Source organism: Pelobates fuscus, chromosome 1 (genome assembly GCF_036172605.1).
Source record: "Pelobates fuscus isolate aPelFus1 chromosome 1, aPelFus1.pri, whole genome shotgun sequence".
Classification (NCBI taxonomy): Eukaryota; Metazoa; Chordata; class Amphibia; order Anura; family Pelobatidae; genus Pelobates; species Pelobates fuscus.
In genome coordinates this window covers 69235384-69261667 of record NC_086317.1, presented here as the reverse complement: position 1 = coordinate 69261667, position 26284 = coordinate 69235384, and the positions used below count along the sequence as shown (strand labels likewise).

The following is a 26284-nucleotide window of genomic DNA, read 5'->3' as shown; positions in this document are numbered from 1 at the left end:
GTCAGTTTTAATACGGCAGACAGGTGGGGTAGTGGTGAGGCGCCTGGAACTGGAAGGAAAGCTTCTTGGGTATTATCGGCTGGATGGGGTGCGTCTCTCAGATGTTGGTTATGATATATTTAATCTTGGGTTTCAGGAGGGTATCAGCAAGGCCCTATTTTTGATGGGTTGGGGCGCTTAGGTGGCTTGAGGTGGTCAAGACCTGAGCTGTGGCAGGGTAGAGTGAGATAATTACGTGTAGGGTTAGGTTGAGTGGAAAATAGTCACGGGAGTTGCAGTGGTTTGGTAGGTTTGAGCTCGTCAGTGGCTCCGATCCTGGGGGTATAGAGGTGTCACGGTATACCCCTATGGTTTGTTATATATTGGTAAGCATACCACTTGGTTGGTGTGTTATGTGTTAAGTTACTGTCATAGTACAGTTTATATATGTGTGTATGGGACTTTGCCTGGGATAGTTACATCTGGTGGGGAAGGATATTTAAGTAATGTGTGTTTGGAGGTGACAATGACCTTAAGTTTATATTATGTTTTAATAAAGCTGTGGACAAATATTTTCCAACGTTAAATTGTAGTCTGCATTTTTAATGGGAGTGGCTATTAAGGTTAAGCTACATATGCCGATAAGGCAACTATGCGCATGTCATGCTTCTTGCTGCCAGGTTATGTAGTCAGGGAAAGTGTTTCCAAGATCAGTCTTATGCTAGTGGACACCTCCCATCCAAGACTTCCCTGTCTCTCCATGCATCTCAAGAGATCAGAAGCTATGGCCTGTTGATTCAAGGCACATTACTATATGTGACATACTGTATGCTTGTGACTGTGTGCATCTTACTGTGTGACTTTGTGTGTCCATGACTATGGGTTTGGCATTGTGCATGTTGCTATGTGCTTGTGATTATGTGGGACTTTGTGCCTGTGACTATGTATTTGACTGTGTGCCCAGTGTGTGTGTGTTTGAGTCTATGTGTAACTGATTCTATGTTTCAATCTTCTATATATATAGAACTAAGAATTACTTACTTTTTGCCCTGTGTATCATCCACAAGATTAATGGTAAAATGGACGATTATATCTCAATAATGTGACTGTATGCGTCAGACTGTGTGGGTGTATGTATGTCACAATGTATGTGTGCGTGACAGTTTGTGCATGTATGTAATAGCATGTCTAGGTTAATGTATGTGTAAGAGAATGTGTGTGTGTGTATAATTTAAGGAGGACTTAAAGGGAAACTATAGTACCAATAAAACCAATCAAAAAGTGGAGAAGTGATCACATGTGTACGATTACCCACACCAAGCATAGTCACAACAGAATTATACACACATTCTCCTACACATGTGTATGTGACAGTACATGAAGGTTAGCAAGGGGGCTATGGGTTGCAGCCTCACACTATTCTACTGAAAATTATACTAGCAGATACAGTTAAACAATGCCAAGACTGGTCTCTAAGTCTGCCAGATCCACCATGCTGGACATAAATCATTCTATATTGGTGGGCAGTAAAAAGTACTACCCTGCCGTATGTAGAATTCATATTCTGCTGGCGAGAAATCAAGAGACCACAGAGAGGTCCCTAAAATTCACAAAAGAAAGTCACTAAAGAGACTGAATGGATTATTACATTATTCTCTCATTCAGCATATTAATTATTAATACTTTAGCATTTTTAATGTGTTGCCTATAATCCTTTAAACAGTGATATTTGTACAGGAAAATATAGTACATTGGGAAGGGAAGCCCACTAGCCTGGTAGTAATAAATCATCCACAGCACACGTGACCCCTCACAGCAAAGAGCTCTTGCTAAGGGAGCCAGACACAATGTTGCAGCAAGAAGCCACACCCCTGTTGTTATGGAGACGCATCCACTGCGTTGGTATGGGAACTCAATTGTTTTGGAAAGCGTCTTCGGCAATATAATCCCTAGATCCCAGGCGTTTATATACATCAGATAGAGCTCCCCACTGTCAGGTAAGGCCTAATGTAGGGGATATTATCACATTATTGAGATATAATCGTCCATGTTACCATTAATCTTGTAGATCATACACAGGGCTATCTAGCTGTAGAAGACTGGAACTCCCATCATGCACATAAAGGCTGCACATTGAGCCATAGGTTTCCAACCACTCTGTGCTACTGGGATTTGAATCAGTTTTAATCATGTATTCGTGTACATATTTTCCCTTATCCTCCTGGGAATTGAGATCAGCATTACACAATGAGGAAACTGTGTGAGACTGGGGCCATTCCTCACACTGAGGGAGTTAGCCATGCTGCTGCAAAACCTCCTTTTGAAACAGAGCTGTCAATCAATGTGTTGATATTTTGACCACATTCATATGCACCAAGTAGGTTGATGAGAAAAGTTGCAATGCAATAGGTTGGCAGAACTTATATCACCTAGTAATATATTGCATGTATATTACACTAGGAAACACTGAATGATGATAGGGAAAAAAATCTTACTTATAGGCTGTGTAAAGCTGTGTAAGTCACAATCAGGGAGGTGTGAATAGGGCTGTATAAACAATGTGATTTAACTTATAATATACTTTATCCCGTTTTAATGGCAGAAACTGTATAGTGAGTTTGCAGGGACATGATCTGTACACTAAAACTGCTTTATTAAAGGGATACTATAGTCACCAGAACAACTACAGCTTAATGTAGTTGTTCTGGTGAGTATAGTCAGTCCCTGCAGGCTTTTTGCAGTAAACACTGTTTTTTCTATGAGGAGATGCTGATTGCTCAGGGTAGCATTTTGTTCTGCCACTAGCCCAACTTCTTGGCAATCTCAGCCAATCCAATTATTTCCTTAGGCAAAGCATTGTGATTGGCTCAGATAATCATTTCTGATTATGTCACCAAGGAGGCAGATCAAGGGTAGAGCCAGCAGCAGACTGGCATAAAGGTAATATTTTACAATATTATGGGGTGCAGAGGTGGGGGGAGGAAGGGGCTCGATAGTGGGTTTTACACTATAGGGTCAGGATTTCATCGTTGTGTTTTTGATCATATAGTGTTCCTTTAAGCTAAAGGTATTTCAGTGCCTATAATGTCCCTTTAAACACATTAGATGTCTCTTTAGAGAAAATGTTTAGGTATTCTGTGGAAGTCACATGCAGGGAGATGTGACTAAAGCTGTATAAACAATGTGATTTAAAGGGACACTATAGACACCAAAACAACTTTAGCCCAATGAAGCCCTTTTGGTATATAGATCATGCCCCTGCAATCTCACTGCTCAATTATCTGCCATTTAGGAGTAACCTCACTATTTGTACGCAGCCCTAATCACACACAACTTCCTGCATGTGACTTACACGGCCTTCCTAAAGACTTCCGGTAAAGTAAGATCTAATGTTTAAACTTCTTTTATTGCAAATTATGTTTAATTTAGAATTCTTTATCACCTGCTCTGTTAAAAGATTGCTACAGGAGACTCCTGTGGGTGACTAAAATTCAATTTATAGAACAGGAGTTACAAACGTTTAAAGTGAGTTACATCTGATTGAAATTGAAACCATTTTTTTTCTCATGCAGACTGTGTCAGTCACTGCCAGGTGAGGTGTGGCTAGGGTTGGCTAGGGTTGCATAAACAGAAACATAAGTGATTAAACTCCTAAATGACAGGGAATTGAGCAGTGAGACTTCAGAGGCAAGATCTGTACACAAATCTGCTTCATTAAGCTAAAGTTGTTTTGGTGACTATATTGTCCCTTTAATTTATAATCAGCCAGTCCACACAAGTTTTATTTCCATGCATCTCTCCTAACTTTAAATACGTGATTCCCTCTGCGTAAAGCAAGAGAATGTAAAGAGTAGTAAAATATACATTTTTTTTTTAAAAAATCAATAGGCCTATTCCATGGACATGGGCCTGTAGCTTCAGCTTCATTAGCCTTAACATTAATCCAGCCCTGGCTACAGATGCAGCCATTTCTTCTTTTACTTTTTTTGCATGCTATAACACATACATTATAAATACATTATTATCTATAGAGTACCTATTATGTCTGCTGTTATCAATGCTTTCAAATTACATTGCTTATAGAATGTTCCATAAATATCAGATGCTTTTTTTAATTTTTTTTAAACATACTTCGTTTACAGAGGCTCTTTTAAAAAATATATTTGACCTGGTGGTCAAAATCTCAGTGATACACGATTAACCTTGGCATAGACTAACGGTCTCATGCATGTGCATAAATAGCTTGCTGTGGCTTTTTACAGCAGCAATCACGTTTAATTTTATGATTGTGATGTATTTTTGGGGGTAACTTTTTTAGAAGACCATAGCCAGGCAAGACAGGGGACGGGACAATCTTCCACTGTTTCCAACCACAGAAAATAAATACAAAATAAAATGCCACTTTCATTCTTATTTTTTTTCCTACCTGACATCTCTTTTTATTTGATACACTCTTGGCATTTTCACATTTTTTTAAAATCGATTTATCGTTTACAAAATTAAAAAGGACGATGTGATATTAAATATTCTTTTACTATGTTATAGGTACTGAAGGCGTGCAATGGCCAAGTTGGTGCAGCTTCCACCAAAGTTCCTCCCACAGGAGTGGAGTGTTACTAACAAGACCCGCTATGCAAATGCTGAGTCTCAGAGATCCAGATCAGAGAGACTAGTTGCTGAAAGTCAACGATTGGTTGATGAGATTGAAAAGAGAACTCAGAAATCTCAACAGGATGTCAACAAGAAGCTAGGTACCTATTTTATTAACTGGCAATATTTGCAGTAAGTAGCGTTCCACAAAGCGTCTGTACAAAACAAGGCCTTGCAGCATTTAGAATTCTCACAGTGTATTCAGAGCCCACGTCCTACTGTGCTAAATTGCAGCCATGGCTTTTGACCTGCAGAAGTTGAGGTAGAGTTTGGGAAGAGTTGCCTCTATGCACAGATGCACAGGGAAAGAATGCAGGCCAAGACATTTGTTTCTCTGTAGTGTGAAAAAACACACTGGCTTAAAGGGATACATTAGTATAAATATGGGCCAAATTTTTCACTGCTTTGAAATACAAAATAAAAGCTAGTAGAAGTATACATATTGTTGGGAGAGAAGAAGTTTAGAATGATTCATATGCAACAGGTTACTGTCCTGCATACATAACTCACTGGATTTATTAAGATCCACTAAAATCACCAAATTACATATAGGAGGCTCCTGCAAGGTCTAGCACACTATTAACAGAGCAGGAGATAAGAAATTCTAAATTAAACAGAATTTGCAATAAAAGAAGTTTAAACATTAGATCTTACTTTACCGGAAGTCTTTAGGAAGGCTGTGCAAGTCACATGCAGGAAGTTGTGTGTGATTAGGGCTGCATACAGGGCCGGCGCGTCCATAAGGCGGCACAGGCGGCCGCCTTAGGGCGCACCGGCTCTGGGGGCGCAAAATTCCAGTGACCGGCAGGAGGGAAGTGCTCCCTCCTGCCTGGTCACCTCCTGGATCCCCGGAGCTCCTGTGCGGCGTGCGGCTGAAGTTGATTAGGAGGCGGCGAGGGAGCTCTCTGATCTCTCTGACCGGCTCCCTTGCGCGCCTTTTGCTGATGCCGCGGGAGCCGGAATATGACGTCAGAGAGATCAGAGAGCTCCCTCGCCGCCTCCTAATCAACTTCAGCCGCACGCCGCGCAGCAGCCTCACTGGACCACCAATGAAAGACCCACGCCAGCACTCCAGGTAGGGAGGCTGGGTGGGAAATTTAAATTTAATTTAGATAATTAATTACTGTGTGTGTATGTGTGTGTGCGCATGTGAGTGTGTGTCTGTCAGTGTGTGTGTCTGTCAGTGTGTGTGTGTTCGAGTATGTGTCTGTGAGTTTGTGTGTGTCTGTCAGTGTGTGTGTGTGAGTGTGTGTCTGTCAGTGAGTGAGTGTGTGTGTGTCTGTCAGTGTGTGTGTGTGTGTCTGTCAGTGTGTGTGTGTGTGTCTGTCAGTGTGTGTGTGTGTCTGTCAGTGTGTGTGTGTGTGTGTGTGTCAGTGTGTGTGTGCGCATGTGAGTATGTGTGTCTGTCAGTGTGTGTGTGTTCGAGTGTGTCTTTCTGTAAGCCTGTCTGTATGTATGTATCTGTATGACGGTATGCCTCTGTATGTATGTATGTGTCTGTATGTCTTGTACGTATGTTTCTGTATGTCTCTGTATGCATGTATGTAACTGGATGGATGTTTGTCTCTGAATGTCTGTATATATGTCTCTGTATGCATGTATGTAACTGTATGCCTTTATGTCTCTGTATGTACGTACGTGTGTGTGTCTCTGTATGCCTGTATGTCTTTGTATGCATGTTTCTGTATGTATGTATGTGTCTGTATGACGGTATGCCTCTGTATGTGTCTGTATGACGGTATGCCTCTGTATGTATGTATGTGTCTGCATGCCTGTATGTCTCTGTATGTATGTTTCTTTATGCCTGTATGTCTGTATGTATGTGCCTGAATGTCTTTGTATGTATGTTTCTGTATGCCTGTCTGTATGTATGTGTCTGTATGACGGTATGCCTCTGTATGCATGTATGTCTTTATATGCCTGCGTGTCTCTGTATGCATGTATATCTCTGCTTGTATGTCTCTAACTGTATGTGTCTGTATGTCTCTGTATGATTATTTCTGTCTTTGTATGACAGTGTACCTGTATGACTTTGACTGTGTGACTGAAAAATGATGCCTGTGTGCCTGTGGCTTGGGAGGAAAGACACACAGGTGAAGATGCATTTTTTTTTAAATGAGGGTTGGGGGCGCCAAAATGCATCTTCGCCTGTGTAACTAAAAATCCTAGCACCGGCCCTGGCTGCATACAAATAGTGAGGTTACTCCTAAATGGCAGATAATTGAGCAGTGAGATTGCAGGGGCATGATCTATATACCAAAAGGGCTTCATTGGGCTAAAGTTGTTTTGGTGTCTATAGTGTCCCTTTAGATCACATTGTTTATACAGCTTTAGTCAGTATATAAGTGTGAACATTAGATGACTCTTTACAGGAAATGTTTAGGAAGGCTGTTCAAGTCACATGCAGGGAGATGTGCCTAGGGCTACATGAACAAAGTGATTTAATTCCTAAAAAGTAGAGAATTAAGCATTTAGGCTGCAGGGGTATGATCTATACACCAAAACTGCTTCATAAAGCTAAAGTTGTTTTGGTGACTATAGTGTCCCTTTAACATGGTGTGAAATTGTATTTGATGTTATTTCTCAGAGAAACAGACCTATGGGCTAATAATTATGTGTGGTAGAAGCTACAGGAAGTTTAAGAAAAGTTCAGTACTCACATGGTTAAAACTACTGTACAACTATCTTTAACCAGGGCGCATGTGTGGATAACATATGTAAGAGATACATTTTAGTTTAATTATTGGATGTAACTATTGTAATGTGGGTGTAATTTTTGTATTCTTTGTATACGTATGGAATACGTCATTTGTGGTATATATTCTTTGTTCTCTTGTAAACGCTTGCTCAGTCGGGTATTCCACGACTATTGTCTGACTAAGACTTTGCAGCTACAAAACAATAAATAGCCTTCCTTTGTTCTTCAACGACCTGTGTCTGGAGTGTTTGGAGTGTCCCTGCATCATCTCTGACCCGAGAATTCTTCCACATATGCACTAAGAATTGCTGCACAAGTCCCGTTCTTGCAAAATAAATCATGATCTTTATCAATGAATTCCTTCTTGTATGAATCCGTTGGAAAGTTCCATATATTGAGTTTGACTGACTGTTCCCTGTATTACTATCTACTTTCTATGTCAACTACATCATAGTGCTGTTGCTAGTCTTAGAATGGGATAGGATTGTGGGAGTTGTAGTGTAACAACAGTAAGTCATAGCTGGGCATCTTTAGATTGTTAAAGATGTGTTAAAGGAGTGAGCAATAATCAAATAACAAAATATAAAACAGGGTTTCAGAGCTTTACGGAGATATGTTTGACACACATTAAATATTTGATTGCAGAGCAGAGACTGGATGAAATCCAATTCTGGAAGGAAGAGTTAGATAATAAACTTGCTGAAACTGTCAATGAAATTGAACAACTGGTGGCTTATAAAATCCGCTTGGAGAAAGCTCGGGAGGGTTGCATGGAGCCGCTAGCAATAGCCCAACAATGCTTAATCGAACGGTAAGAAAATATAAATATTCTATCCTTTTACACTGGTGTAAAGAGGGACATTCGGATAGAAAAGAAAGACAGAGGGGTTTGTGCCCAAAATAGGGACTGTCTCTTCTATATAGGGACAGTTGGGAGGTATGCATCTAAATAAAATAATGTATAGAATGTGTTTTGGATTTTGATTAAACGGTTGCATTATTTTTTTTTATCTGATGCACAGGGAGAAAAGAGTAGGGATTGATTTAGTCCATGACGAGTTGGAACGGGAACTCATTAAAGAGGTGGAAGTTATTCAGGGGGTGATAGCTCTGCTGGAACGAACACTTGAACAAACCACTGAACAGATCAGGTGAGTGTGCGAAACCCAAGAAAGCAATACTTCTAACAACCCATTCAAAGCACGGTTATTCACAAACGTGGGAATTGATGGAAATTCAGAGAGAAGTTTAAAACTTTTAAATAGCTGAATTAGAAAAAAAAAAATCCAAGTCAATTATGTTTTCAGTTTGACTGTTTTGGCTTTAAATCTGAAATTCACTTTGAATTCCCATTAATTCCCACCTTTGTGAATAACCCTGAAAAACATCTGCTTTAGTAAATAGTATTCAACTAATGTTTAACCTCTTCATGAAATGCTTTTTTGAGTTTCCGTGAGTTCATATTCTGTATGTTCATGTTCAATCTTACGGTTTCTTGTAGCGATTCTTCAAAGATAATAAAATATGTTATAAAGCATATGCAGGGCTGGCTTTTGATATCCTATTTGTATACAAATACAATACTAATCGTTTTCTTCTTAAATGCAAGACGGGTTGATCTTTACAAAAAGTAAAGGGAAAAAAAACAAAATAATTTATTTACATTTTTTTATCTTGATTTGGATCAACATCAGAAAAAAATATGTATTATGTGTTTGACCTGAGTAATTTTTCAGCCTACACAACGATGTAAAATTATAAAATAAAACTCTCAATTGAAAACACCAACAGTAACTTCACTTATATTAATTGTCAAAGTGTTTCATAGTAACACTCACAGCGATTACTTCTAAATTTGCGTTTCCACCATGGCTGTAACCCTTTCATTTTTCTAACATTTTCAGGCTGAGTCGTTCGGCTAAATACTCACTAGAAAAGGATGTGGCAGACAAGTTTCAGGCGATTAAACTCGATAACCACTGCAGTACGCTACATAATAACACTCCCGACATCCATTACACAGATAATGTTGTCAGGATTCAGGGGAAGTAAGTAGGCGAGTTAAAAAAATAATAAAAAATAAAGGGTGTATATTGAAGACACATTCATTTATTATAATGTTTGAAATTGCTATTGTATCGGTAACTGAAGTAATCGCAAATGCAAAAAAGGTTTTTGTTGGTTTTTAATTTTTTTTCTGAAGCAATAGAATGTTTGTTTAGGTGGAAAATTGCGTATTTTCTATTTTAAAAGTAAAAAAACAAAAACAAATTGAATTTCTACCTTATTGGAATTCTAGCTCGCAGTATCCTTTTCTGAGACACAGCAGGTGGAGGAAGAACTGAAATTTATGAAACGTTGAAAAAAGATATTGCATTGGTCCAGGCCCTATGGGTCTTTGTCAAGCTATGGTCGAAACGTTGCTGTTTTTGCTCCAATAAAGCTGCCTTTTGGCTATTAACTTGAATGCTTGGACCAATACTTTATTTCATATATCTACCTGGGGTCTGGCCGTCCTTGGATCCGGTGCACCTTGGCTGCCTGACGAGTTTCCTTTTTTTTTTCTAAATATCTACAAAAAAAAAAATATTGCAGCTTGCTGTACAGATGTGAAAGGGAGAGTAGTAAACAGACATGTAAAGTTGCCACATTGTTTCTAGAAGGCTTGTGATTTGTTATTGGGACTCTGCAGGCATTAACACAGCTTTTATGAACTCAATAGCTTTTGGTTTCTATAGTTATTGAACTTTCTACATCAAATTTTGTGTAGTTTTTGCAAAAGTACATACATGTTTTGCTCCTTCTTAATCATGCCCTTCTTTCTCATGTATCCCATTCTAAAATACTTACTTCATAATGGTGAATGTTGCTGGTGCATAGCGGCACAGCTGCCTTTCATTTCCTCCTAGCCGCAGTGTTTCTCCCATAAGAGATTTGTTCATTTCATAAGGAAACACAGACACATTCTCTGTGAGTTCATAAGTAAAACAGCTGATAGCGGAATTACATAGAAACATAGACTGTGACGGCAGATAGGAACCATTCGGCCCATCAATTCTGCCCAATTTTGCTTGCTTAAACTCCCTCACTTTGTTAAAGGGATCCTATAGGGATTAATATATATAAAACCCCTTTAGCCACTTAACTGAATCCAGCGCCGATTTCTCTCTGCGCTGGGTCTGGCTCTGTCCACGCTCCTCACCTGCCGACGTCAGCCGGCGGGGGAGACCTAATGCGCATGCGCAGCAATGGCCGTGCACATTAGACCTTCCCATAGGAAAGCATTATTCAATGCTTTCCCATGGGGAAAATCTGACGCTGGAGGTCCGTAATAGACCAAAAGTCAGTTTGGACAGACTTAGAGCTGCAATGTAAACATTGCAGTTTCTCTGGAACTGCAATGTTTTTCATTACAACACTAAGTGCAATAGGGACACAGCACCAAGACTACTTCAATTACCTGTGTCCCTTTAACCTTTCCCAGTCCTGCTGATAGGTTATTCTGTGCATCCACTACCCTCTCAGTAAAGTAATACTTCCTGATATTTTTTTAAAACCTTTGCCCCTCTAATTTAAGACTATGTCCTCTTGTTGTTGTAGTTTTTCTTCTTTTAAATATAGTCTCCTCCTTTACTGTGTTGATTCCCTTTATGTATTTAAATGTTTCTATCATATTCCCCCTGTCTAGTCTTTTCTTCAAGCTACCGTATACATGTTAAGATCCTTTAACCTTTCCTGGTAAGTTTTATCCTGCAATCCATGAACCAGTTTAGTAGCTCTTCTCTGAACTCTCTCTAAAGTTTCTATATTCTTCTAGATACAGTCTCCAATTCTGCGTACAATACAGTTACAACTTCCCTAAACTCCCCCTCTCTGCAGGATTAAGTCTGCACAAATATTTGTGTTGGGGCATCCTGATTGTCTCACCACTCTAGGGCATTTTAGTTTTTTTATGGTTCGGTTATTTTTGCATACGTTTTCAGTCATTATTTATTCATTGCAATAAAAAATAAATCAGTTCCAGCAATGAGTCTCCCTTTAAATCCAGCATACAGCAGTGTGTTGTAGGAGGTTAGATCAAAATAAAGTACTAACCAATCTCTCTCTGTGTCACTGCCAGCTCGGTTACACCAAATGAATGGGAAGATTTCACCAATCAGAACATTGTAAAAGCTGAAAAGCAAAGAAATAATGCTTTGGCACTGCGAGCCCTGATTGATAGTATTCTATCCGAGACAGCTGGTGATATGCGCAAGCAGTGCGACTCTGTGAATTTTGCTCTGAAAATCCGAGTGAACGAAACTAAAGACGCAAAAAATAAACTGGAAGTACATTTGGCCAAGGTACAGGATGGTATTGGGATGGGCAAGTTGGATTAAAATATAAATTATGTAAAATTCAAGGTATCATAAAATTCTACAAATATAATACCGCAATTCACTGGGGTCTTTACTAGATGAGGCAAAAATAATTTATGTTAACAGTCTTTGAGAAACCTTAGGAAGTGTCACAGGGGATACATAATATCATAAAATATCTCACTGCATGTGCTTTAAGGGAGACTTCTCTTCTGCATGTAAATATGCATTAAATTACTATTTTCACTAGCACATTCATCCTTGTTGCACAGTGGTGCGCTACTTACTAGGGCTTAATAAATTGTAATGAATAAAATAGTCTTTTGCTTGTTCCTTAAATAACATCAGTTACATCAAACCCTTAAATGTCCCTGCCCACCCCAAAATTTAATTCACTTTTGCGTGGGAGATTTGTTTCTGATGTATTGCTTTTACCTTGTTAAGTAAAATAATTAAATAATAGGCATTGCAGAAAAAAATATGACTAGCTATCTTTAACATGACCTGTCTCTGTTATGGAGTGTAGAATCAATACAATGAGTTCTGCTAAATCCTTTAAATTTCAGGTGATGGATGAGATAAGTTCTCAGGAAAAGAACATAGAACACTTGAAAAAAGCCATTAGCGATAAGGAAGGACCAATCAAAGTCGCTCAGACTCGTCTGGAGACAAGAACCTTACGTCCGAACGTGGAGTTGTGTCGTGACCCTGTACAGTACAGACTCCTCAATGAGGTTCAGGAGATCACAACCAGTGTAGAAAGGTGAGAGTGGCAATAGTTAGGGATATTTAGAAACATGGAGATCACGCAGCACTGGAGGCAGACAAAATTTAGTCATATTTATCTGGTTAAGTTGACAATGTTGACATACCTCAACACAAATATTTAAAGCAAAAAAGGTGAATGAGACTTGTACATATATCCAACAGGTTTTATAATTTTGACTTTTTGACATAGCATTTCTGAGCTGGATATCTGGCTTCATAGATAAATTATGAGAACCACACATTTATATCAACAAAACACAAAATGTAACCAGCTCCTGTATTAAGATAATGTTGGCACAATTGTGGGTGTGGGTTCAAGTTACATGAATATTGGTATTTCTAAATCCACAATTTATTTGTTGTATACATACATAATAGTGCAAAAAAAAAAAAAATGCTTTTAACATGGCAAGAAAAACTGCATGAGTCTGGACCTAATTATGAACCCAAAGTATGTATCAACCCATGGTCATGTGCATTCTAACTGAAAATGATAAAAAAAAAAAGTCCAAAAAAACAGAGGGAAGCAGACAGAATACTAAGTACAGGGGGAAATATAGTGAAAGTATGATATAGTACTTTTCTCATGCGCGAAATTAAGTCATTTGCTTTGCCCAAGCATTGCTCCACAAATGCCTTTGACATAAGACTGCAGAGACTAACCATGCCAGAACTCACAACAGTGATATCACGAACTGATAAGGGTTTAGATTGCAAGTACTCACAGTATGCTTCATTTTTTAATATTCCTCTAAAATGTTTAAATAAATCAAACATATGAGTTATGATAAAAGTAGTCTACATATTAATGTGATCAGTTTAGTATTTTTTTTTTATATCAGTCAGGAGAAACCAGGACATTCTTAGTGTTTTTTTTTTAATTTATTCATTATCTTGACTTTACTTAGCTTAGCTTATCTTCCCTTATAATATATATATTATGTATGTCAGTTTGGCAACCTTTTTAGTTTGTTTGTTTGTTTATTTGGTATTTTATTTTCCTGTAGTGTTTAGATTTACTCAAATCCAGGTGCTGTCTTTTAACTCAAGAGAAAGACTATTTCCTTACTTAGCAAATCTTCCATTAGTATTAAGGCAACTCACTGTGACTTCTTTCATTGTATTTAGTATTAGATTTGGAAATTAACCAAAATTTCTATTACGCAGAAAAATCCATCTAGAAAAGTTAGGAGTAGATTATATTTAGAAAAGTCCCAGAAAGCGGTGAATGCAAACAGGGATTTTGATCTGTGTTTATGATCTGTAAACCCCTGACAATGCTCTTATACTCCATAATAGGCTCCGGGAAACTGTAAGGCTTGCAGTGATCGAACTAAAAGGTCTCATCCGTAACCAGCTGTCTCTAGAAGAGGAGATCCAGGTTAAAGAGAATACACTATACATTGATGAAGTGATGTGCATGCAGATGAGAGAGGCAATATCAATCAACAACTTATAATGTAGCTTGTTAGCTCACAATAACATACAAATAACTGAAATGTGTTTCCCACCTTCTGCCTCAAAATAAAGTCTTAAAAATCATAAAGTTAATTTATCTTGTGAACATTACTTTCCAAATGGTTGCGGCCACCTGAATGGAGAAGATTTATTCATATTTACTATAAGTTTATTTTCCAAGCTACTTCTATGGCAACATTACATATGGCTAGCTCTTCACTTCTCAGCAACCGGACAGGATACATAATTAATTAAGCACGTAACAAAGATCTATTTTATCCCAAATCCCCATGCCTTGGTTCCAAGACAATCAAACTAAACAAGGAGGGAAGGTAATGCTGCCATACGAATAGCTGGGAAAAGATAGGATGAATAAATTTTCTCTATTACCAGCTATCGGGGGCAGCATTACAGATTAGTAATAGTTCTGCAAATAGGAAACAGGGAGGCTAAAAAAGAGAAACTAATCACACAAGAAAGAAGTGAAAAAACAAAACAAAATAAAACTAAAAAAATAAAACCATTTATTATGGACAAACGTAGCTGAAAAGTCCTGTGCCTAACTAAGAGAAGTCTGCGTGAAATTCCAACTGATATTGCCACATTAAAGTAATAGTGGAAGCCCAATTGTGGCTTGCAGATACTGTCTCCTGAAACAGCTGCCCATGAAGAAGAGAGCCCTGGTGGAATGCGCTTTCAGCCCATGAGGAACTGGAAGAGTCTTGGCCTGGTAGACACAAACAATTGCCGCCAAGATCTATTTGCGTATAGCAGTTTGTTCCTTCCTTCACGAAAGCCTCCAAGAAGGACAAATAATCTGCGAGACTGACTCCACACTTCAGTTCATCAAAGAGAAATGGAAAAACCTATGACCAAGTCCAGTGAATGCCAACATCCTTCCTCCATATCAAAGAGATCTGTAAGCAGACAGGGAAGAACGCCTGAAATAGCTGACTTGACCTTTGGATGGAAAAGAGGCACAGGACCGAAGACCACACGATCAACATGACAAAGAAAAGGTTCCTTAGAAGATAAAGCCTCCAATTAAGACAAGTGTCTGTTTAGAGATAGGACAATGAGTTACAGTGTCTTCAAGGTGAGGAAGAGAGAAATGTCTGCTAGAGCTAGTATCAGGAGATTAAATCCTACAGAATTAGTAGGAGATCTCAGGAAGGAGAGAATGAGGCAAAAGACAGGCAGAGCTGAGCAGAGCACTTTAGCTGGAGGCAAATGCAGACTAGCAAAACCTAGGAGTACACTGACAGAGCACAGAGGACCAAAAAATATCATTTATAAGCTAATACTTAAAAGGGAGCTAAAAAGGTTAACAGACCCAGATACGCTCTGATATATATATTCATTTATATATATATATAGAAATGAATAAAGAGAGAGCACTCAATTGATTTTTCTCAAGGTGTATTCGTGAAGAAATGAACGATCAACGTTTCGACCGAGAAGGTCTTTATCGAGATGTGTACAAATGGGAATATACAGTTTATATAAGCCATAAAACATAAACAAGCAATCACTTACCCTAGTGCAGGTGTGCCCAATAGATCCGTGCTCAAGACGCTGTGTGGACCGGAAGAGGTAACCGCGGATGCGTGGGAAACGTGCGTGATGACGTGAGGTATATGTAAATGATGATAATCGCGTCTCATAACCAAGGTGACGCGTGAATAAAAATAAGTGACTAAATAATGTTGTGAAAATTATTTAGTCACTTTTTTTTATTCCCGCGTCACCATGGTTACGAGACGCGATTATCATCATTTACATATATTACACGCCATGCAGCACCGTGGTCTATTGAATATTAACAGATTTAAGGTAGAGTGCCGGATCATTTCTTTTTCTAATTATATATATATATGGAAGGCAGGGCCTGAAGTTGTGGAGGGGCTTGGTTCCCCTTCTTAAGGAGCATCAGCCCTTCCCTCAGTACCGTCTTAGGTCTGGTGATTGCGTGTGGTCGTCACTTCCGGTCCGACCAAACAGCTGTTACTTAGCTTCAGCTCATGGGCAGCTTCCTGGAGGTCCAAACGGTTCCTGTTTCACCTAGCGTGGCTGTCTGACTTTGCAGTCAGACAAACTGTATCGGAGGCTTCCAGGCTCGGATCCAGTCACAAAATCGTAAGTTGCGGCTGTCGCACTAACGGCGTGGCCAATGACATCAGGGGGGGTCGACGGGCACACGCTGTATATTCGCATTTTCGGATACTTACATTACTATGCATTTGGTTAAACGCTTGACGATTCCTTAGATTACTCGGTCATTCGGTAGGTTATAATTATGGCTTGCTTAGGCCGTTCGTTTGTCGAACACTGTCTTATTTTAGTGATAGGTTTTCGGTGTTAGGGCGACCTCTGGTGGCTGAATTGGTTATAGCAGGTCTTATTTTTACACAGTTTGTAGTTACAGTTTTAATTACATGTCTGACTGACCCCTGGTGGTCATAATAGTTATGACTTAGTGCTGGGAATTTTGTCACATATGGATGATGATAGTGTACTACTGATAATAGGGGTTCTGGTAGGGTGTATGGCTTGATAGGTATGTGGCACTCAAATGCTACGTTTGAAATTTTGAATAAATCAGCAGATGGTTACTAGAGATGGAATACCTTTTCTATGAGCCTTTTACGTCTCCAGCTCTTAAAGGTCCAAACACGTACACTATATGTACCACAGCTAAGAGTATCATATGTCTGCAATTGTTATAGGACATATATATTTAGGTTCTGAGGAATCTGTAGCATGTCAGTAATTATATACCTTTTGTTTCAGTCTCAACAGCATCCACAGTGTGCTGCTACTATACCAACTTTTCACCTCATATAGGTCAGTAATTACTAGTTATTATCCTCTCATGATCCCACAAGGGCCGGGTACTTATGTGTATTTTCTGTATTACTAGGTTTAGGTTATGCTTGCTCCTTTGGAGTATTTGGTTCCAGTCCCCTACGGTTAGAATATATACCGGTAGGTATCCTGTTAGCAGGGGGGTAGGAGGGTTGCATATTATCATAACCCTGGAAACTCACAATTACTTTCATAGGTTACTACAGAACGCCTGTTTCACCTCTTACTACTACCTTGCAATTTGCTCATCAGGTACGTCATGATTTCTCTACAATTTTCCCCATTCTCCCTACCCTTTCGGGTTCATAGTACAGGGCTATACTGGCATTTAAGAACAGGAGCCTCTAGGTACGTTTTCTGGCCTTTTAAGCCTTACGTTAGTGGTCCCGCGAGGCCAACACCCATCCTCATTTCGGAGGTACGACATTCCCTCTGGCCAATTCATAGGTAGCCGCCTCGCTTGGTTGCATAGAGACCCATTCTGTCTTATGCTTTTACAAGTCACAGAGAAGCCATCACCCCGCCATAATGTCAATGGCCACGTACCCCACACGAGCCAAATCATAGATAGTGCCTCTCAAAGCCGCTTGGCAACTAGCAGGGCGTCCCCCGTCACGTTATTACGTAATAGTTTCGCCGCTTGGCATTAGTTACATCAGCCAGTCGGGTAGTGCCCCAATTATTTTGTTTTGTAGCATGTCACAACTACCTGAAGGCGGGGAAGATTTGTCCATTCCGAGTACCCAGATCAGTCACTCCTTCCCGGGGTGACGACACAGCAAGCCCCGCATCACTCAGGGCATGGACCATTCCTAGGATCACTGCCGAACTGAGGAAAAGGAACATTCCCTTCTCTGCTACGGCAAGGAAAGTCGAATTATATAGACTGTTGAATACTCAGACTGATAATTCGAGGGCAGGTGAAGGGTCTAGTGGTAGCCAGTCGGCTGATCTACATACTGTTTTATCTTCAGTCCTGACTTCCTTGGGCCGTATTACGGCCAAACTTGATAAGATGGGTGCAGATAGCCAGCAACGGTCACCCTCAGAACTAGGGCATCCGGTCGCTACAGTTCGCCCAGACCACCTAACGGGTAATATTCCAACTGGTATGAAAGACCCGCATATTATTAACCCATCACACATGGTGCCTGTTAGCATCAAGAAGGACATCTTGGAAGAAAAGGATATCAATCTGGTATCACTTCTCATTGTTCTCAAGATGTCCTTGAAAATAAAACTTCTGCATATGGGGACCTGTCTGTAGTGTTAAAATCTAGGGACCCTAGATTGAATCGCAAGCTATCCATACCCGAATTTGTGTTGGCTTTCGGGATCAATAGAGACGTGATATGCTCCGTATATCCTGATAGGAGGGAAGAGTTGGATCTCTATCTCCACAAGCTGGTGGATTTGGGACACAAGTACGGTGGCACGTCTTTTTCTGACTACCACCGTGCATTTTCCACAAAGGCGTTGGCTGCTCTATCCCAGTTTAATTATCAAGCCGATAGGGGGGTGCTTGATACGGAGCTTTTTTGCCGACACTTTGCGGGCCCTAAAACCCCAGCTTGTGCCATTTGTGCGTCCAACTCCCACACGGCCAATTTGTGCCCTAGCTCCCCAGAGGTGAATGCTTTATTCCCCCCTACAAATATGATGCCCACTGGGAGAACAGGCAAGGTACTGAAGGATAAACTGAGACGTGATATAGTGTTTTTGGGAAAGTCTCAAATTTGAAATAATTTTAACACAGGCACTTGCGGCTACAGTGCTACTTCATGTCTGCTCCCAATGCTTCAGGGCTCACTCTAGGTCATGTGTCCGAATAAATTATATCCCAAGCAGTACCTTTCGTCTCATAATGTCTCCCTGCTGAAAGAGTTATTGTGTGATCACCCATCTCAACATCTCGTAGATTTTTTGATGGCAGGGTTCACTTTGGGGTTTCACACTGGTATTGTGCACATGCCTACTGGGATCTTAGAATGTAAGAACTTGCAGACGGCCCAAGCAGCTCCCGACACAATTGACCTACTTCTACAGAAAGAAATTGACCAAGGGTTTCTAATTGGCCCTTTCGACTCCCCGCCTTTTGCGGTTTGGAGAACTAACCCCATAGGACTTGTCACAAGTAAATCCTCCAATAAGCAAAGGCTGATTCTGGACCTCTCTGCTCCCCACGCTTCACCTACCCCGAGTCTTAACTCGCTTATTCCATCTGAGGAATTTTCTCTCCAATATGCAACCATAGATCATGCCATCACGGCCATCCTCTTGGTGGGAGTGGGGGCATGGCTTAGTAAAACGGACATAGTAAACGCATTTAAGTTACTCCTTATCCATCCGTCCCTGTGGCATTTACATGTTGTTAAGTGGCATGATTCATATTATTTTTTCACGCGTCTCACGTTTGGATCTAAGAGCAGCCCCAGGATTTTTTATATATTTGCTGAGATGTTGATTGGATGCTGCTTAACATATGTAAATGCCCTACCGTTATCCATTATCTAGATGATTTTTTGTGCGTAGAAAGTAACCTCTTACCTCCCAGTAGCCTCCTTTCTACAAAACGACTGTTCTCACAACTTGGAGTACCTTTTTCACCCACAAAGACTGAAGGTCCGGATACGATCATTAACTTCTTAGGGGTGGTGCTTGACTCGTGCATATGCAGGCTAGCCTCCCCGGGGAGAAGATTGAACGCATCCTTTCAGCCATTGACCATTACCTAGCAGGTAGTTCTTGTAATAGAAAGGAGTTGCAATCCCTGTTGGGTTCACTTAATTTTGCGATGAAAATTATACCACAAGGGAGAGCGTTTATATCACGATAGCTGAGCTTATTTCCCCTATTACAACCTGATTCCTCACGCATTACGTTAGACATTCATGCTACCGCTGACCTACGCATGTGGAGGGAATTCTGGAAAGCATTTTCATCCAGTATGGACGGATAGGTCCGTGTCTGTATGGACAGATGCAGCAGCCACTTTGGGATTTGCCGCAATTTTTGGCAATGAATGGATGTGGGGTATATGGCCTGGGGAAATTAATGAGATTCACGAGTTTAAAGACACCTCTGCGTTATTTGAGCTCTACCCAATCATGGCAGCAATAGTTAAATGGGGTGCTTGCTGGTCTGGGAATACGGTGCGTTGCTTCTCAGACAACATGGCAACATGCCATATTGTAAACAAGGGACGTTCCACTTCCCTGGCCATCATGCGATTTATGAGGACTCTCACGTGGCTAGCTGCAAAACACAGTTTCTTCTTAACGTGCATACATGTTCCTGGGGTTCTGAATATCACTGCTGATCATTTATCGCGGTCTCGATTTCAGGAGTTCCGGGCGGCACTACCAACAGCTACCCTGATACCAACTCCAGCGCCGCGGTGGCAGGAGATGGTTTGGGACTAACGGAACTACTCACTCACGGGCAGCAACTCTCTCAAATGGGTCTTTTGGTTAACACCAGGAAGGCATACGGCAGGGCCTTCCATATCTTTAACAAGTTTCTGCTTGACTTCAAGATCACAGACCAATTTTCCATGGAAACAATGATTGCGTTCATTTCCTTTTGCCACCTTCACCTAACACTATCATTCAACACTATTAAGTTATACATCACCGGTATTCAACATCACATCCTCACTACTTGGCCTAATAAACAACGCTTTCTGTCATCTTACCAAGTTAAAGCTATACTTAAAGGTATCAAGGACTCCACCCCTACATCCACACCATCCAGATTACCCATCCACAATCTCCTGTTCCAGTCACTGTCAAACCTGTTAGACACTTCACCATTTGAAACTCACACTAATCAGGTCATTAAAACAGCCATCTATTTAGTTTTTTACGGTTTCCTTCGGCCCAAAGAATTTACCACTTCTAACTACTGCACCCCCAACTTTATCACAAGGTCAAACCTGGTAAAAGCACACGATCACTATTCACTGTCGCTACACCATACGAAAACAAGTGCCAAGGGTCAGATGGTCACTATTACCTATTACCCCACTGGTAATAGATGGTGCCCCGTGGAAGTGTTCGATCAATACCTCTTCTCCTTTCCCTCGGCTCCAACCCAACCCCTGCTAGCCTTACACGGGAATACGCTCACTGGTGATTTCTCCCACCCACCACACCTCCTTTTATAAATAGTTCATAAGGTAGGCCCTCTTTTATTTCAGGCCTACTACCTCGTCAGTTACGGCACACCACAACTGACTTTTTCCATGCACTGTTTGTTTTATGTTACTAATTCTACGGCTTTATGCCCTGACCACAAATATATATATATATATACATACATACACACACACACGAAACTTGGGTTGGATGTGGGGAAATCTACTGAGGTATAGTATGGCCTGTACAGGTGGATGAGAGAAAATTGCAACCACTGGTTTAGGTATTAAAAATAATTAAGATACAATTACTAAAAATTATCACAATAAGTCAGATGGGTTGGAACAAATTCACATTAAAATAAAAAAAAAATCATGAATAAAAAGGCCTGACAATGCACTAAAATGGAAATGTAAAATAGTGATACAATTATTAGCAATATAAATCATTAATTTATTAGCATTGCAACTAGAAAATATATAAATTTAACGAATAACAACTTGATCAGTTGAAAATACAGCTGACTTTTTCTATTTAGGCTTCTGTGACCTAAAATGTGAAAATTCACTTTTAATTCCTGACAATTCATATTTTAGTGAAGAACCCTGCTGTGTACATGTTTAGAGAAGTAGCACAACATGCAGTTATTCAAGCAGACCAGGAGATGGTACTCATGGGTTTACTCTACCCCATACTCTAATAAAAATATGATGGGACTAATTACAGAATCTTATCGATCAAAAACACTAAAACAGTCATACCTCCCAAGCATCATATATCTGCCGGAAGTGGTGCTGGAGGGAAACTCATAGGATGCAGCTATAAGAAAACACATACCCTGTGCCATTCACTCTCTAATTTATGTTTTCATCTTTCAAGTAAATCCATACCCCCTAACAGCAGTGTCCAGTGAAGCAGGCAGTCAATGGGCGGGGTAAAAGGGTGTGCTACTGACACAAATCACGTAATCAGAACTGCTGAAAGAGGCGAACATGCCTGCCTAAAGAAATGGAAGGCCCGTCTGGCATGAATGCATGTCAGGTTGTCTGCCAATCATGCAGGCTAGCCAACTAAGGGCATGCTATGCAGACAGCACCCTGAGCTTGGCATAAATGCTTCTAATGATGTGTTGACTCCACACTTTCTAAGTACTGTCCCCTAGCACTGACATGTCCACTTGTCTACTTACCCTCTTACTAGCAGGCTCATGGTATATAATCTAGGACAGAGAAAAGGTGGATGTAGTGTGTAGAAGAAAGGGAACACGCCAAAGTGTTAGAGACCAAAGTCAGCATTACCTTAACTCATTTTATTGTCAGCCAGTCCACACAAGTTTTGTTCCCATACATCCCTCTTAAGTTTCCATACTTAAGCAAGAGTATGTGAAGGATAGTTAGGGCTGCCACCTGTCTTGGAAAAATACCGGCCTTACAATTTTGCATAATTAATTATGTATGCGTGTAAATCACAAGGAGATTCTGTACAATCACCAAAAAACTACTTCCATTTATTCTGCTGAATAAAAGATCGATTGTTCCCAGTATCTCCCTGTCTCCCAGTCTTAGTGTCCCCTAGGCATGTGCATGGGGAACATTTTCGGTTCGGTATTCCAAAATTCTGGATTTTCGCAATTCGGGACTTCAACACTTCGGCAACTTCAGCATTTCGGAATTTCTGGACTTCCATTGCAGCCGCTTAGTAGATAACTCCCTAATTCCCACGGTATTAGGGAGTTATCTACCAAAAGGCTGAAAGACCTAAATTGGTCTTTCAGACAAATTTACTAATACTAAGTAAAAATGACTTAGTATTAGTAAATTTTCCCCTACTCGCATGTCTAGTAAACAGTGAGCAGCCTATGGCTGCTCACTGTTTAAAAAAAAATAAAAAAAATAGGGTCCTCCCCCCGAGCCCCCACCGCTTTTAAACTAAAGGGGGGACACCTATTGCCCCCCCCGGCCCCTACCCCTGAGTAGCGGGTGGGGGCCCTAAAGTAAAATGATGGGGGGGGGGGGATCTATTGTCCTCCCCCCTGGCCCCCACTCCTGAGCGGCGGGTGGGGGCCCTAAATATTAATAAGGGGGGGACCTAATGTCCTCCCCCCTGGCCCCCACCCCTGAGCGGTGGGGGCCCTAAATACTAAAAAAGGGGGAGACCTAAGGTCCTTCCCCCTGGCCCCCACCCCTGAGCGGCGGGTGGGGGCCCTAAATATTAATAAGGGGGGGACCTAATGTCCTCCCCCCTGGCCCCCACCCCTGAGCGGTGGGGGCCCTAAATACTAAAAAAGGGGGAGACCTAAGGTCCTTCCCCCTGGCCCCCACCCCTGAGCGGCGGGTGGGGGCCCTAAATACCAATAGGGGGGGACACCTATTGTCCTCCTCCCCGGCCCCCACCCCTAAACGGCAGGTGGGGGCCCTAAAAATATGTCCCCGTCCCCCCAGGTCCCTAAACCCCTAGTTACCCCCCCCCCCCCAAAAAAAAAATCCCCCTACCTACCCCCCTCACCCTAAAAATAATGAGGGGGGACCTTTAACTAAAAACCTGTAAAAAAAAAAACAAAAAAAAAAACTACCATTCGATGTTTTCTTTCTTCTAAAATCTTATTTTTTCAGCCCCAAAAAAGGGCAAATTAAAAAAAACTAAATAACCGACGCAATTAAAAAAAAAACGCTGTGTAATTTGACTCATAACTCTCTGATTGGTGGATTAAGTAACCAATCAGAGTGTTATGAGTCAAATTACAAAGTGTGGGAAAATTCCAAAGAACTTTCCCACGCTGTGTAAAATGACACAGAGCACTCTGATTGGTGGATTTCAAACCAACCAGAGTGCTGTGACAGGTAAATGTAGAGACTTACCTGTCAGTCTCTTCATTTACCTTCAGAGCACTCTGATTGGATTGCTTAAACCCACCAATCAGAGTGCTCTGAGCCTAAATGCAGGGCGGGGCAAGGCTTAAAAAGCCTTCCCCCGCCCTGCAGAGCTCAGTCTGCGCAAAGCCCTCCATGGGTGAAGAAGGATAATTTTTTATTTTTTTTTATTGCGTTGGTTATTATGGTTTTTTTATTTGGCCTTTTTTGGAGCTGAGAAAAGAAGATTTTAGAAGAAAGAAACTTTGAATGGTAAGTTTTATTTATTTTTTACAGGTAATTAGTTAAAGGTCCCCCCCTCATTATTTTTAGGGTGAGGGGGGTAGGTAGAGGGTTAACTTTTTTTTGGGGGGGGGAGGGGGTGACTAGGAGTTTGGGGACCCCTAGTCACCTGGGAGGGGGGGTTAACATTTTTTCAGGGCCCCCACCCGCCGCTCAGGGGTGGGGGCCTGGGGGGGGAAGACAATAGATCCCCCCCATTGGGCTCAAGGGTGGGGGCCAGGGGGGAGGATATTAGGTCTCCCCCCACTTATTTTACTGTAGGGCCCCCATCCACCTCTCAGGGGTGGGGGCCAAGGGGGAGGACATTAGGTCCCCCCCCCTATTAGTATTTAGGGCCCCCACCCACCGCTCAGGAGTGGGGCCCAGAGGGGAGGATATTAGGTCTCCCCCCCTTATTTTACTGTAGGGCCCCCATCCACCTCTCAGGGGTGGGGGCCAAGGGGGAGGACATTAGGTCCCCCCCCTATTAGTATTTAGGGCCCCCACCCACCGCTCAGGGGTGGGGGCCACGGGGAGGACATTAGGTCCCCCCCCTTATTATAATTTAGGGCCCCCACCCACCGCTCAGGGGTGGGGGCCAAGGGGGAGGACATTAGGTGTCCCCCCTATTCTGATTTAGGCCCCCCCCCCCCCATTATTTTACATTAGGGTCCCTACCCGCTGCTCAGGGGTGGGGGCCGGGTGGGGGGGGGGCAATTGGTCCCCCCTTTAGTTTAAAAGCGCGGGTGGGGGCTCAGGAAGGGGGACCTAATGTCCTCACTGCTCACTGTTTAATAGACATGCCCCTACTCGCGGTATAGCGAGTAGGGGCATAATTTACTCATAATAAGTAATCTTTACTTAGTATTAGTAAATTTGGCTGAAAGACCAATTCAGGTCTTTCAGCCTTTTAGTAGATGGCTCCCTAATACCGTGGGAATTAGCGAGTTATCTACTTATTCATTCCTGTCATTACACTGACTGGCCAAGTAACTTACATTTTATATGAATGTATGTTACTTGATTGTTGTAAGTGTTGCAAATGCTTACAGGTGAATCCTGGCTATGTTTGTGTAGTTTGTGTAGTTTTTATTTAAAATTGTATACAATGTAACATTCTTCTTCTTTCACTGGGTAAGTATATTAGTACTTAGGCAATTCTGTGCTTCGGGACTTCGGCACTTCGGACATTCGGAAGTACCCGAAGGTCCGAATTGCCCTAAATTCATCCGAATTCATATTCGGACCGAAACGAATTGCACATGTCTCCTAGTCTTCCAGTGTCCTCAAGTCTCCCAGTATCCTCTAGTGTCTGTGTCCCCTATGTATCACAGTGTTTCAGTGCCCCATGTGTACCAGTGTTCCCCTTTGTATCACAGTGTTACTATATATCACAATGTCTCAGTGCCCCATGTCTCCCAGTGTCCCCTCGTTTCCCCATGTTTCCCAGTGTCACTTGGACAATTGGGAAAACTGTAAGACATTGGTACACTAGGGGACATTGGGAGACACTGAGACATAGGGACACTGGGAGACATGGGGACACTGAGACACTAGGGAAAATTGGGAGACATGGCGACACAGACACTAGGGACACAGTGTCTTACAGCGTCCTCCAGTGCAGGGGTAGGCAACCTTTTATCAGCACTGTGTGTAACGGCTTACCTTGGTTGGGAGTCTGTAGCGCAGATATATGCTCACCCTTGCAATTAAACACAGGACAAGATGGTCAGGTAAGAACTCACCTGGCCTGTGAGTCTGTGCATGGGGGCTGTGTAGGTTAATACTCCAAGTTGCAGTACAGAAACGGATAAACCAGGAGAATAGTCGTGGGTAAGCTAGAGGTCAGTGGGTGCCAGAAATCAGGATAAACGAGTAGAGAGCCGAGGTCAGAGGATGCCAGAAGTCAGGGTACAACGAAATAACAATCCAAGGTCAGGAGAACACTCGAACACGAAACAGCAATACTTGAACCAGAGTCAATGAACTGACACTGCCCTCAGGGAGAGGCAGTGTCTTATACCTGGCTAATTGGTGATCAGCCACAGGTGTGCTGAGAATGTTGGATCAGCCACAGAATACCTCTAAATGTGGAGTGTGTGTGGATGGATGTGTCACATTGTGTGTTTGGGAATTTGTGTATGTGTGGGGCTGCTTGGGGGTATTGTGTGTGTGCTGATTGTGCATGTGTTTGTGTGTGAGCTGTTCGTATTATTTGTATGAGGGGAGGGTTATTCTGCA

The 26284-nt window shown here is 41.5% G+C and overlaps 1 protein-coding gene across 1 annotated transcript; it reads left to right on the top strand.

The window, feature by feature from the left end:
• Positions 1 to 1890: 1890 nt before the first annotated feature.
• On the top strand, positions 1891 to 14004 carry TEKT1 (tektin 1). Its single transcript, XM_063443818.1, has 8 exons — positions 1891 to 1976; positions 4525 to 4730; positions 7973 to 8138; positions 8350 to 8478; positions 9232 to 9375; positions 11448 to 11670; positions 12252 to 12448; positions 13753 to 14004. The coding sequence occupies exons 2-8, from the start codon at positions 4541 to 4543 to the stop codon at positions 13910 to 13912; spliced, it is 1209 nt and encodes a 402-aa protein (XP_063299888.1). The 5' UTR covers positions 1891 to 1976; positions 4525 to 4540; the 3' UTR covers positions 13913 to 14004.
• The last annotated feature ends 12280 nt before the right edge of the window (positions 14005 to 26284 follow it).

Excerpts from the sequence above, each read along its gene's own strand:
- TEKT1 (XM_063443818.1), top strand. The coding sequence starts at position 4,541 with ATGGCCAAGTTGGTGCAGCTTCCACCAAAGTTCCTCCCACAGGAGTGG. Across the intron at positions 8,139-8,349 it reads CAACAATGCTTAATCGAACG|GGAGAAAAGAGTAGGGATTG; the intron begins GTAAGAAAATAT and ends TCTGATGCACAG. Across the intron at positions 12,449-13,752 it reads ATCACAACCAGTGTAGAAAG|GCTCCGGGAAACTGTAAGGC; the intron begins GTGAGAGTGGCA and ends ACTCCATAATAG.